General features: G+C 47.8%; 1 protein-coding gene across 5 annotated transcripts in view; it reads right to left on the bottom strand.

Moving 5' to 3' along the window:
• NF2 (neurofibromin 2) overlaps window positions 1-13,237 on the bottom strand; it is a 98,408-nt gene that overhangs the window by 26,707 nt on the left and 58,464 nt on the right. For all 5 annotated transcript variants that reach the window (XM_039504897.1, XM_039504893.1, XM_039504895.1 and 2 more), the window contains exons 9-13: window positions 11,646-11,720; window positions 9,923-10,036; window positions 6,177-6,299; window positions 5,547-5,764; window positions 3,328-3,433 (exon numbers count right to left, since the gene is read on the bottom strand). In XM_039504897.1, the coding sequence (XP_039360831.1) occupies window positions 3,328-3,433; window positions 5,547-5,764; window positions 6,177-6,299; window positions 9,923-10,036; window positions 11,646-11,720 (636 nt within the window). The remainder of the gene's footprint in view (window positions 1-3,327; window positions 3,434-5,546; window positions 5,765-6,176; window positions 6,300-9,922; window positions 10,037-11,645; window positions 11,721-13,237) is intronic.

Below are 13,237 nucleotides of genomic sequence, written 5' to 3'. Positions count from 1 at the left end.
GAAGACTGAGTTAGAAAAATAGTAAGTCTCCTCCTGTCCTTTCTGTAGCTTAGCCACCTGCTCCTTAGGCAGCACAGAGGGATCAGATCCTGCCGGCTCTGGAGTTGAGGGACTGTGTAACCAAAGTACAGGAATGAGGCAAGAAAGAACATGTTCAGTGGGACAGACTGATTAACAGAGGGAGGAAGTCTGGGTACTGTACTGTGTATTAGACAGCTGCCTTCACCTGAGGGACACGTCTCCTGATCCCCCTTAAGCCACTATGTTCTTATTCTCTTTCTTTGATGGCTCTTGCCCAGCTGGGTCTCTCTGCATGTTAGCAGGAAAGGAGGACTTACCAGAAGCCAGCTCTTTGAAGCAATGTGCAAGAACAGGATTTCAGTACATTTCACTTGACTGCCCTGGAACACACATGCAGCAGAGCAGAGCAGAGAGAGACCGCATGGGAAAAGCAAAACAGACAGGCATAGCAATGGAAGGACAGGAGAGAGAGATTTAAAAATAAGTATTACTGTACTTATGAAAGTACAATAGCCATACTCGCATACTACTGACATTTGGCACCTTGGAAAATAGCAGCCTTTGAGCTGGTGTGATGTCTTGGTACCTGCAGAGTTAACCCAAAGGGCAGAAGCAGGAGCACCAGCAAATCCACAGGGAGCCTCTGCAATGTAACTGAGGATGAGACAGGGGGGAGGGATAGCTCAGTGGTTTGAGCACTGGCCTTTTAAACCCAGGGTTGTGGGTTCAATCCTTGAGGGGGCCATTTAGGGACCTGGGGCAAAAAAAAAAAAAGTTGGGAATCGGCCCTGCTTTGAGCAGGGGGTTGGACTAGATGACCTCCTGGAGGTCCCTTTCCAATCCTAATAGTCTATGATTCTTTCTCCATACTGGGTGCTCTGGTGGGAGAAGGTCCCCTGTCTCTAAGGAAAGGAGGAGAGAACCAAGGTCAGACCAAAGGTCCTGTCCACCATCAGTCTATCTGCCCGACAGTGGCCGTCAGTGAAACTGCCCCTGAGTGAGAGGGATCAAGGGAGGCAATCTCCAAGTCATCTCCTCTGCCATCCATCTCCACAGAGGCTAGGGACACTATTACCCATCCTCTGGCTAAGCACCATTTATGGACCTAGCCACCATGAATTTATCCATGAAATTTATCCAGTCCCTTTCATCCTAGTATAGTCCCCTCCTTCACAACCTCAGTTCCAAAAAGTTCTCTGACTGCGTGAAGAAGAAGAAAGAACTTTTTTTTTTTTTTAAAAACCCTTGTCATTTAATTTAATTTTGGTGACCCTAGTTGTCTTGTATTATGGGAATAATAACTACTTTTATCAACTCCACTTTCTCATCATCACTTATTTTATATATCTAGTCTGTCCCCTCCCTCCTTCTTCTTTTTTCCACTGAAATCTTCCCCTTTAGCCTTTAATTCTTCCTCATGGGACCCTCTCTAAACCCCCTAAATCATTTTAATTGCTCTTTCTGAACCTTTCTAGAGAATATTTTATTTTGAGGTGAGGAGACCACATCTGTACACAGTATTCGAGTATGTGGGCGTTGGATTTATATATATATATATATAATAATATCTATATTCTTCTCTATCCCCCTTTTTAATGATTCCTAACATCCTTTTTTTTTTGCCTCTGCACATCTGCATGGACATCTTCAAGAGAACTATCCACGATAACTCCCAAGATTTTTTTCTTTTCCCTTGAAGCTAAAGCCATCCCCCCCCATCATGTTGTATGTATAGTTTTTTTTTTTTTGTGCATTTGCATTTTTTTACATTTATCCACAATTATTTTCATTTTTTTTTTGTTGCCCAATCACTTAGTTTTGTGAGATCTTTTTGAAGAGAGGCAACATAATATATAGCAGGAAAAACAATTCTCTATGCAATGCCTCTAGGACAGATGCAGCTGGAGGGGTGGAGTCAAGCTTGATTCTGTCCAACAATCTTTCCCTTAATTATACTTCCGTTCTATAGGCAAAATAGATCTACACTGGCTGCTGATTAGCACAGAATGAGACAGGGGGTGTGTGCAGGAGAGGAGAGAACTCACTAGTCTCTGCTTTGTGGGTTTAACAAAGGACAGACCCACCAGCCTGAGGGAGCTTGGAGCTGCAAGCTCCTCACAGCTGTTGGTACTTGGCTGATATGACCATTCGGCTTCCAAACCACAATCCTCCACCATCTGTGTACGACAAAGTCATCATTAGAATTATTGGACCCCAGCAGCCTGTTGGTCCATAGCTAGGCGTGTTCAAAGAGTAGGGTTATGAAGCACAGAAGCCGATGGCACTCAGTGGAGGGGCCCTAAGTCTGGAAGTCTCAGACATTTAATCACTGCAATCTCTTAAAAGTTTCTGATCATTCGCAGATAGCTTCGGAGAATGTGGGCGAGAAGTCATTTACTTCTAACCACCTTCATGCGGCTTGTTTAAACACTTCCTTGAGGTGATGGCATTTCAAAGAAAAATTGAAATGGTGAAAGGTTTGGTAATTGCTCCAGATGGGATGCATCTGTGGAGATTATTCACACCCCTTCACACCACAGTCTCCCACCTCTTGGGAGTAACAAACAGGATGGATAGCAAGGCCACCAGGTGTATGCTGCAGGGTGGAGACCACTTGATGGCATTCACAGGTCCCAATAAAATTCACAGCAAAAGAAGCAAAGCCAGGAGGAAAGGAATTGCCAGATTGGATCAGAACAACTTTCATTTAGCCCAGTATTTGGTCTTCAATGGCAACCAGTACCAGATCCGCCAAAGGAAGGTGTGCAATCCTCTTACTAGCAGTTACCCTGTGAGAGATTACTCTGTAAGTTTCTTCCTGAACACAGGAAGGGAGGTTGGGTTAATGCGTTTATAGGTTCTGATCAATTTTTATCTGATCTAAAGAAACAGAGGATGCCCTTATTCACACAAGTGTTTAATCCTATTTTGAATGCTACTAAGCCCTTGGCCTCAATACTTATATTTGTCTCCACAGGTTAACAAAACACGATTTTATTGGGTTTAAATCTGTTGTCTTTTCAATTTCATTTGTACCTCATTGTTCTTGTATTAGGCAAAAGGGTAGATGGGAGACAGAGTGAAGCAGTCCGTTCTCTGCTAAACTGCAGACTACCAGATCTGGACTTGGCTGAGGTGCACAGGAAACCGTTTGCAATTCCCCTGAGTTCCACAACAAAGTAGTCTCATAACCCTCCTGATTAGGAGGTGGCACTATGGAAAACAGCTCAACTTCTTTTAAAGCCATCAAGTGGATGCTGCCCTCTTCCTGGGAAAAAATGGAGCTGTAATACAAAACACTCTTACCGTGTATGACGACTTGCTGGTGATCTCCAAGAGCTTCTGCTTTGCTCTCCGCTCGGACTCTCGAGCCTCCTGAAGGTCCTGCTTTAGCTGATCAGCCTCCTTTGCCCTATGTACAGTAACAAACATCAGACCAGAGATGGACAGGGAAGGAATGGAGTGGGATGAAAGTCAGAGAAGGAGAAATGGAGCAGCACCAAAGTGTGGGTGAAGGGGGTTTGGGATTTATCAGGCAATGAGATCTATTAAGCTCAGAATAATTTCCAAAAGGGAAATGGTGGAAACCCAATCACTTGAGACCTTCCAACTAGACTGGACAAATACTTAAGAAAACAAACCTGCACTGGCTGCCAAGGATGGAGAAGACTGGCTAGATCAGTGGTTCTCAAACTAGGGCCGCCACTTTTCAGGGAAAGCCTCTGCTGGGCCGGGCCAATTTGTTTACCTGCCGTGCCCACAGGTTCGGCTGATCGCAGCTCTCATTGGCTGCGGTTCGCCGCTCCAAGCCAACGGGAGCTGCAGGAAGCGGCGTGGGCCGAGGGACGTACTGGCCGCCAGTTCCCACTGCCCCCATTGGCCTGGAGCAGTGAACCATGGCCACTGGGAGCAGCGATCGGCCGAACCTGCAGACGCAGCAGGTAAACAAACTGGCCTGGCCCGCCAGGGGCTTTCTCTGAACAAGCGGTGGCCCTAGTTTGAGAATCACTGGGCTAGATGTCCTACCAGGTGGTCTCCTTCTAGATAGGATCTGATACTGCATGTGGGGCTGTTACCCACTCAATTTAGGGCACCCTAAATTTAAGGGGTTCCCCCCCCCCAATTTTAGTGGTGAACATCGAGTTTCACCCAAGGCTGGTTTAATAGGGACAGGAGAGGGGCTGATCAGGTCTCAGGCCTGCAGGGCAGTGGAGAACACAAACAAAGAAGCAGCAGGAAATCCAAGTCACAAAAGGGCATGCTCTAAAATATGGATGTTGTGTTAGCATTTGCAAAAAGACTGACACCTGGAGAATCAGGTCAAGCTGTTGGAGTGGGGAGGACAACTTGAGAACACAGTGAGTGACCAAAATCAGAGCAGAGGTAGGAAGCTTTGGCTTGGGGAGCAGAATCTTTGGTCTTCTGAAGATTAATCATCTACTGAGGGTTGTTTGTCTAAAAGGAACAGAAGAAAATGCCCAACAAGTCCTATATGGACTTTAACATGCCAATTTCAGGGCCCAAGGGTTCTAATACTACCATTTACCCTTGATGTATGGCAGCTCCTGAGAACACTCCCTGGGTAGAAAGCAAAAGGAGAGATGAGAAGAGAGAGAGAGGGAACCCTTCTTTGCTGAATCAGAATTTACAGGGAGCTCAAGACAGAGAAGAGATGACTGGGGATAAAGTTATTGAACAAGTGAGAGGGCTGAAGCCCAGTGCACTCATAAGTGATAACAAGGAGGAAGTTAGTGTTGTTTTTAATTCACCCACTAATTAATGCAACACGTGTCAAGAGCTCTGGCATACCAAGGCTGTGAACACCAGGCATAACACGCAACAGGGTCTCTGGCGCAAAGGGTCCCCAGGCCCAACATGTAACAGAAGCCTCGTGACTAGTCAGGAAGGTGAGAGATCTGGGAGTGCAATGCAGGAGCAAGGGAGAGAATGATGAATTGAGTTTAATATCTAGAAACAAAACTCAAGTGTTATTAATTAATGGAGCCAAATACTTTAGAGAATACGGCAGGTGTTTCTGTGCCGGATCCTACAGCTCCTTGATAATCTGAGCCAATGGCTGCACATTCTAGTTAGTGCTCCAAGATGAGCCAGGGAAGAAGAGTCCTATGGACAGTTTGAAAGGAAGAATATATTCCAGCCACCCACCAAAGCCAGTAGCTGAAATTCCCTCTCCTGGTCACTCTCTCCTCATTGTCTCTCTCCTATAAGAATTCTCCAGCATCAGGCTCAAATACACAAAAATTAGGGAGGCCCAATATGTTTATTAGCATCAGTTTACCATTCAGCATCAGCCTAATTTTGACAAACATAACTGCCTAAAGAAAGAAACCAGCTGGGTCTTGTGGTCAACTAGCCCTCACACTTGTCTGGGATACCAAGGGCTCACTGCACACAGTTTGGAAGGCCTGTATAAAGATGTGACCCCAGGATACTGTCTCAGCTAAACTCATTGGCAGATCTGGAAAGTGGAGCATGGAAGCAGGTGTAGGGTTCCTCACTCTGACCTTCTCTCCGATTCTTCTGCCATCTTCAATGCCAACATCTCTGCCTCCAGGACCTTCTGTTCCATCAACCGTTTCTCTTCCTCTGTCCGGATTGCCGTGGCTTTGATCCGCTGCATCTCCTGCTCCGCCTCAGCTGCTTTCTGAGCCAGCAGCTTGGCTTCCTCTTCTGTGATCTGGGCTTTTTCAGCCAGCAAGTCTGCTGTCTCTTCAGATCTCATCTGGGAACCAACACATACAGCAGTGTCAGCATACACAAGGGCCCCACCCTGACATGTTCAAGATCTCTATGGTAGGGACCCTAGGTCCCCTGCCCCACCTTTATACTATGACCCACATATGCTCAAATTCCCATTTCCACAATCCTTGCAGTGCCCTGGCCACTGCAATAAGCTCTCAACCAAGACTTTGATACTCTCAGGCTCTCTGCCTCCAGTTAATCCTCCACTGAGACCATGTCATAGCAGGACCCTTGCACCACACCATTCAACTGACCCATCTGTCTTTTTAATCACTGTTCACAAACTGGGACTTACAAATAGCCTTAGAATGCACATTGTATGTCTGCTGACTTCAACAAAGGAAGTCACGAACACCTGGAGTGACTGGAGAACAACCATCACAAAGACATACCAGAGCCTCATTGGCCATTGTCGCCTCCTCCTTTAACTGCAACAACCTCCTCTCCAACTCATCCCTTGTTCGCTCTGCCTCTTCCCTCATCTGCTTCTCTCGAGCCAGCCGCTGTCTTTCCATCTAGGGAGATGAGGGGAGAGGAAGGAAATAACAAATATTAGAATAACCAACATTCAGTGTATTCCTGCGACGGGGCACATTCGCCCCACACTGGACAGGCAAGGGTTAACACTACATTGTGTTAACCAAGCCCTCTCAACTCTACTGGGCATGCTCCAAATGCATTAGTAAAAAAGGGAGAAGCTCAGCTCAGTTGCTGCTGGGAGTTGCTGCCAGGGAGGAAGGATACCACCAGCTCCAGCCAAGAATCAGCTGAAGCCCAAGGCCATGGGAGCCGGAGATGCCGCAACCCAGGCAGACGCCAAGCTACTCACGGAGGCCATACAGAGTCTGGAGTCGCCGGGGACAGTGCAGACCAGGGAACTCGGAGACAGCTGAGATGCCCAGACTGCAGCAGTGGGAAATATGGTAGGAAGCAGCCCAGGGCAATTAGATAGTGGCCCAGTTAGTGACCCTGAATTTTGAGTCAGCGTGTTTCAGTCAGAACCGTCCCGCTGACTCAGTGGCACGCGTTCCAGGCACTCCCAGGACCCTGGACTGGGGTCCAGTGGAGAGGAAGGGCCCAGACCCTTTTGTGCGCATGGCAGCCCCCTTCCTGACAGACCACTTGGCCTCACCACCTTGCTACCAGGGATGAATTTACTGACTTTGACCATTAGACCTTACTGCCCTGCTAAGAGAGGTGCACCTATGGACTCTAGCCACTAGGCCTTACTGCTCCTCTGACTGAGGCAAATTATTGACACTGGCCATTGGGTCACACTGCCCAGCTATTAGAGGCAAGTACATTGACTTTTGCCTTAAGGCCTCATTGCCCTGCTAAGAAGGGCAAGTATATTGACTCAGGCTAAGGAGGCACAGATGTAGGTTACGTACGTCCCACCCCTAGCCCTAAGAGAGACGGAACGCACTCACCCCGCACTGGATGGAGTCTCCCCCAACCCTGTTACAATTCCCTAGGTATGGTGCATTTCATGGACAGGATGGGAATGTTGTCTGGTGGCTGGAGAGCACTCGGATGAGTAAGATCTCCTCCTTCTGCTTCAATTTACCCATTTGTCAACTAGGGATATTTCACTACCAAAAGAGGACAGGCCTATTCATGTGTGTGAAGCACTGTGTGATCCCAGGATGACAAGCACTGTAAGCCACAAGTTCAAACAACACGGACCTTTGTTATTTTCTATCAGATACAACAGAAGATTAAGCCTAATGCACTGGAAATTCTTCCCCATTCCATTCATTTAATGGGTAGGCCAGAAAGCATATAATTTACCAACAATAAGATTCCTATACAAGTCAAGCTGCCTCCTCTCACAGTGTGCAAGTCACAGGACTTCTCCATGTGAGAAACAGCCAGTCAGGCCCTCTCTGATACAACCTAATCTAGCGGAATCCCTTCCATCTGCTCCCAGGAGAATGTGCAGCACATATACTGCCTCTGAAAGCACCCCACATTCAGTATCTTAAGCAGCAGCTGCACACTGTACAACTTGCAACCTTTGCTAACCAAGCGGTGGAAGGGAACTGCAAAACCAGTTACTTCACCACCTCTCAGCACCCAGATCTCACAGTGATGGGCCCACTAAATACCTAGGCTACATGTATAGATCACCGCATTTCTCAGGCCACATGCTGAGTTTAATGAGCCGAACAAGGAGACAAGCCATCTCCCTGTGATCCTCAGGCACCGGCTATGTTCTGAAAGCAGGACACCCATTGCTTTAATGCAGGTGCTTCTCTCTACTAAAGTACCCTTCATCAATCACCACTTGTTATGATCAGGATCCCATTCAAGGCTCATGATGTGAGAAGGCTGCTCAGAGCCAGTTCACACAGTAACCCTGGAGTGTAGGCAGCGAGATACAATAAGGGGGTTAATCCAAGGGAGGGCAGCAAATCTCCACATTTCTTATACAGCCTAGTGGCGAGGGCACTGGACTGTGCCTGAGGTCACCTGGGTTTAATTAACAGGTCTGCCACTGGCCTGCTGGGCGGCCTTGGGCAAGTCACTTTCCCTCTGTAAAGCAAGATAGTGAGCCTGACCTCCTCTGCAAAGCACTTTGGGATCTCTGGATTAAAAGCACTAGATATGAGCCAGGTATTATTCCTCCTCCTCTGGGCCCACTTGCAAAAGCTCTAACCATTTCATCTCCAATTCAGTAATAAATGTGTACCCAGCCCCCACCTCCAGAGCCAGGTGGTCACTTCCCTGGTAACCCTTCCAAAGCCTCTGGACCCCTACCAGGCAGTCACCCAGCCGTCTCAGTTCTTCCTGGCTTCATTCAGACAGGTCCTCCATATCCCTCAAAGAGCCCATCAAATTCCAAACAGTGCCCTCTTCCCCGCTAACTTCTGAAGATTCCAGGTCACTCATCATCCTCAACCTCCAGGAGGATTGCTTGGGGCTCCTTTTAGTCTGCCAACACCATCCCTATACTGGCCAGAGGCACCTAGGTTAGATGCGAGCAGTCTCTCCTCCCAACCAAAGACGAGGGTGCTGCCCTTGCCATGCTCTGAGCCTCTCTGAACACAGGAAGCTGAAGAAAGGAGAACTGGACACAGGTCTCCTGCATGGCAGGAGGTTGGGCAAGGGACTCAGTTCTAACCCCCAATCCTGTGCAATAAATCCCAGCAGACATGTCCGAATCCAAGGGTACGTCTACACTACCTGCCAGATCGGCGGGTAGTAATCGATCTATTGGGGAATCGATTTATCATGTCTAGTGTAGACGCCATAAAATCGATCCCCAATAGCTCTGCCATCAACTCTGGAACTCCACTGCGGCAAGAGGCGGAAGCGGAATTGACGGGGGAGTGGCAGTAGTTGACTCGCCGCTGTTCTCACGGCCAGGTAAATCGACCTAAGATACGCCAACTTCAACTACGCTATTCATATCTTAGGTTGACTCCCCTGCCCAGTGTAGACCTAGCCCAAGAGCAGTACATCTGCATTTAAAGTCTCTTGGTACAGCTGGCTGATACTGCTGCTATCTAGTGGCTTATCCAGAAATGAACATTTATATTCTAAGCAGCAGCACTCAGATTAGCTGTGTGGTTTCAATAAGTAGAAAAGGTCTATGAACAGAAAACAATGATTCATACAATCCAACTTGCTGATATATGCTCATTGGCTACAAGCTGCTGCCTGATGTGTCGTTCCTGCTGCCTGACCTGTGGCGGATAGAAGCCAGGACCAAATCAGCATGCAAGCTGCATGCCCCAAAATGTCAGCATGCATTCCATCACCATCTAATTAGGAAATGAGAGCATAGAGCAATGGCAAAGCACAACTCCTGCCTTAATTACAATCAACTTTCCTGCAACAGGACTAAGTAGGGATGGATGCAAACATATGTACCATGTGCACAGGTTATCCTTTTCCCCACCCATTTATACCTCCGAGCCTGTAGTCTGGTGACTTGTCAGCCATTTTGCCATCAGCCCACATATCGAAGCGTAAGAACTACAGGTAATAACAGGGCAGGCTACGAGAGATGAGCAGTTCAGCAGGGCCTGCCATGCACACCTAGTGCTGGTGGTTTGTAATATTCTGTTCCCTCCTAGTATATTTATTTCTGATTTTGGCTCACAGCTGGGTTGTATTACAAGGTGTGTCTCACCTGCTTTCTGGCCTTCTCCTCCCTGGCCTGTGCTTTCATCTGCTGGACCTCCAGTGAGTCTGCCTTCCTCCTCCTCATGAATAGATCATGGTTTCCAATACACAGCTGAAGAATCTGTCCCAACCAAAGATAAGGGGGAAGAAAGGAAAGAAATTAACACATACATACTTGGATGACATGATCTGTATGCCACCACACAGACCAGAGTTATTAATACTTAGTGCTCATATAGCTCCTTCATCCATAGATCTGAAAGCACTTTACAAAGTATCATTATCCCCATTTTACAGATGGGGAAACCAAGGCACAGAAAGGTGGAGTGAGTTATCCTCAGGAATGGAACCCGGGTCTTCTACATCCCAATGCATTTTCCTATGCACTGGATCACAACCCCCCTCCAGGTTCAAGGAGCACTATGGGATGAGGTTTACAGTGCTGTAAGAAATATATCTTCAGTCTCGGGAAGGAAGGGGGGATGAAAAGACAAAAAGGCTACCCGATGCACAGCATTCAACCCATTTACTCCAACGAGCCTGAGGCAGGATCACAGCCTTGCTGGAAGCCTTCAGCCATGCCTGTTGCACAGCTTGTGGAGCAATGGAGTTGATTCTAGCCCCTAGGGGCAGAGGAGGAGGAGGATGATCTGAAATTGACAGTGGTGGGAAGAATGGTAGGAAAAAGCTAAGGGGTAGGTGAAAACTCTATAACCTTCCTCAGACTCATCTCTAAGGGCCTCAGTACAGTGAAGTCAGTGGAGCTATACCATTCTGAGACTGAGGAGAGTACAGTAAGTATAAGGCCCAAGGATTAGGCCCTGCCTTGGTAAGGTAACAGTACCTTTCCTGAGACTAGGTGGAGGGCAGACTATGTTGGCAGAGTCAGGACAGAAATCCCTCTGCCTACCCCCAAAAGAACCCAAAATATACTCCTCTAGAGAGAGCATCTGGGTATTACAGATTCTGGGTCAGATTTTCAAGAGCCAGCAGCTCTTATTGTTCTCTTGATGCAGAGTGCTGTTGAAAGTCTGGTTACTAGTCTGGATGCCTCAACAAGCACTGTTGGCTACCGAGCAATTTTGAAAATCTGGCTCTAGATTTATGATGTGGTTTTCTGGCTGTAAACTTTAGAGTCAAAACAGACATGAATGTCTAAAGTGAGTGACTTTTTTTTTCCACCTTGCATAAATGGCCATAAGTAACATGAATGCAATGGATCCGAGTTAGTCTCTCCTCTTCAGACAACCACTTGTCATGACTCAAGGGATGTGTCCCAATAGAAGCTCACTACTGAGTGAGCACAGACCAGTTAGTGTTTTCTATTAGACACTGCAATCATCCTGAAACATCAGCAGAGCAGCAGGGGAAGCCCAGGAGAAGCAAAAGGACATTCGGGGAATGAAGGAGATGAGAAGAATGTTTTATTTACAGTGCAGGGCAGATGTAACCAAAAGGCTCAAAAAAGGGGATCAATGGACGAGATGGAGAGAAATTCCATGAAGGAGCTTGACTCTTCCCCCACCCTCTCTCAGAGGCCATAAATTCTTGACTGGATCCAAAACATTGGATCAGACCTGCAGTCCCTCAAGTCAGGTGTGTTACCTCTGACAGTAGTCAAGATGTGTGAATAAGGAAAACTCTGAAAGAACATTGCCTCACATTGCCTACAGAGACTTCCTCAAGAGCCACTGCTGCAGACAATAAAATCACTGTGCCTGTGAACTTACCAGCTTATTCACACGCAGCTTTGATGAATTGAATTTAAAGACATCGATCTTTTTGTCCAGTGGCTTAATTGTAAACTGAAAAGAGAGAAAAAGAAAAAAAAAGTTATCAAACTCAGAGCCTAGAATAAAACAGGGTAGCAGAAAGAATTTCACAGCATGCTGGCTAAGAGCAGGTCAATGGAGTGCTGGATAACCAAGCCTGAGAGCAGTCCTCATGGCTTCCTGCCAAACAGGCCAGCTAGGATCAAAAGCAATCAAGAACTGCTGTTCCCCATCATGAAAGCTCAAGTGCTTCCAGAAGCAATGTCCTTAAGCTGCAAGAGGAGAGAGTGATTCCTGTCTGCTCAGCAAGTGCTCTCTGATGACCAACTCACAGGTCTTGGATGGGGTTGTTTACCCACCCTTCCAACCAAAAACGAGGTGCTTCTGTCCAGCAGGATATGGGGAACTAAGAACAGGGAGGATTAAAAACAATTATGACCCATCAGAGTAGAGCAGGGGTGGGCAAACTACAACACATGGGCCGGATCCAGCCCCTCAGGGCTCTGGACCTGGCCCATGGGATTGCCCCCCGTGGCGCCGCGGGCCGCGCGCCTCTCTCAGAAACAGCCAGCACCACTTCCCTGCGGCCCCTGGGCAGGGGGGCAGAGGACTCCGTGCATTGCCCTTGCCTCCAGGCACCGCCCCCCCGAGGCTCCCATTGGCTGGGAACGGGGATCCGTGGCCAATGGGAGCTTCGGGGGAGGTACCTGAAGGGGCGGCAAGGGCAGCGCACGCAGAGCCCTCTGCCCCTCCTCCCCCAGGGGCCACAGCACTTCCTGGAGTGGCACAACGTGGGGCCAGGGCAGGCATGCAGGGAGCCTGCCGTGGCCCTGGTGTGTGCCGCTGCCACCCCGGAGCCGCTTTAGGTAACCGGCATCAGCAAACAGTCTTTCACATAGGCTGATGTGCATGAATTTCTTTGGATTTTAACTCCAACAGAGTCCATGTTTTTTATTTATAGATATATTAGTGATAAAGTTCCTCCTCTACTTTGGTGGGTCCTGCGCTTATTGGTGGATTTTGCTTGCCTCCGAGATTCACAGTAGCCCTCAGTTTGGCCACTTTCGTGGCTCAAATCTGCTGTTCACTCAGATAACCTCATCACTGGCCAGTATGGGGAAAAAAAGAGTAAGAACAATCCCTGCAGTTTCTGCTGATTCACCATGTGGGTCGGGGAACAGCCCAGAGACCTTCCCCTCTGGTGGAACCTCCTGTGTCGGATCAGGAATTGGGAGGTTTGGGGGGAATCCAGGCCCACCCTCTACCCCAGGTTCCAGAGTAATACCAGTTCCACATACACAGTTGATCATTGTTAAAATAGATTAAACACCTCCACTGTGTCAATATAGCTGTCATTCACTGCTATTAAGCCTGCTTACTATCATGTCAGATCAGTTTGTGGTCATTTTATTACAAGGACTGTTGACATGATAGAAGATGACAGTGCCTTCCCCCAGGAGAAAGATCTATTACGCCAAGGCCTACTTGCAGCTGCTTCAGCCTCAGAGTCCTAGAGTAACGCATGATCAGGGAGCTTGCACTGCACTGAC

This window comes from Mauremys reevesii, linkage group 18 (assembly GCF_016161935.1).
Source record: "Mauremys reevesii isolate NIE-2019 linkage group 18, ASM1616193v1, whole genome shotgun sequence".
Taxonomy (NCBI): Eukaryota; Metazoa; Chordata; order Testudines; family Geoemydidae; genus Mauremys; species Mauremys reevesii.
The sequence above is the reverse complement of the archived record's forward strand: the minus strand, read 5'-3'. Positions and strand labels throughout refer to the sequence as shown.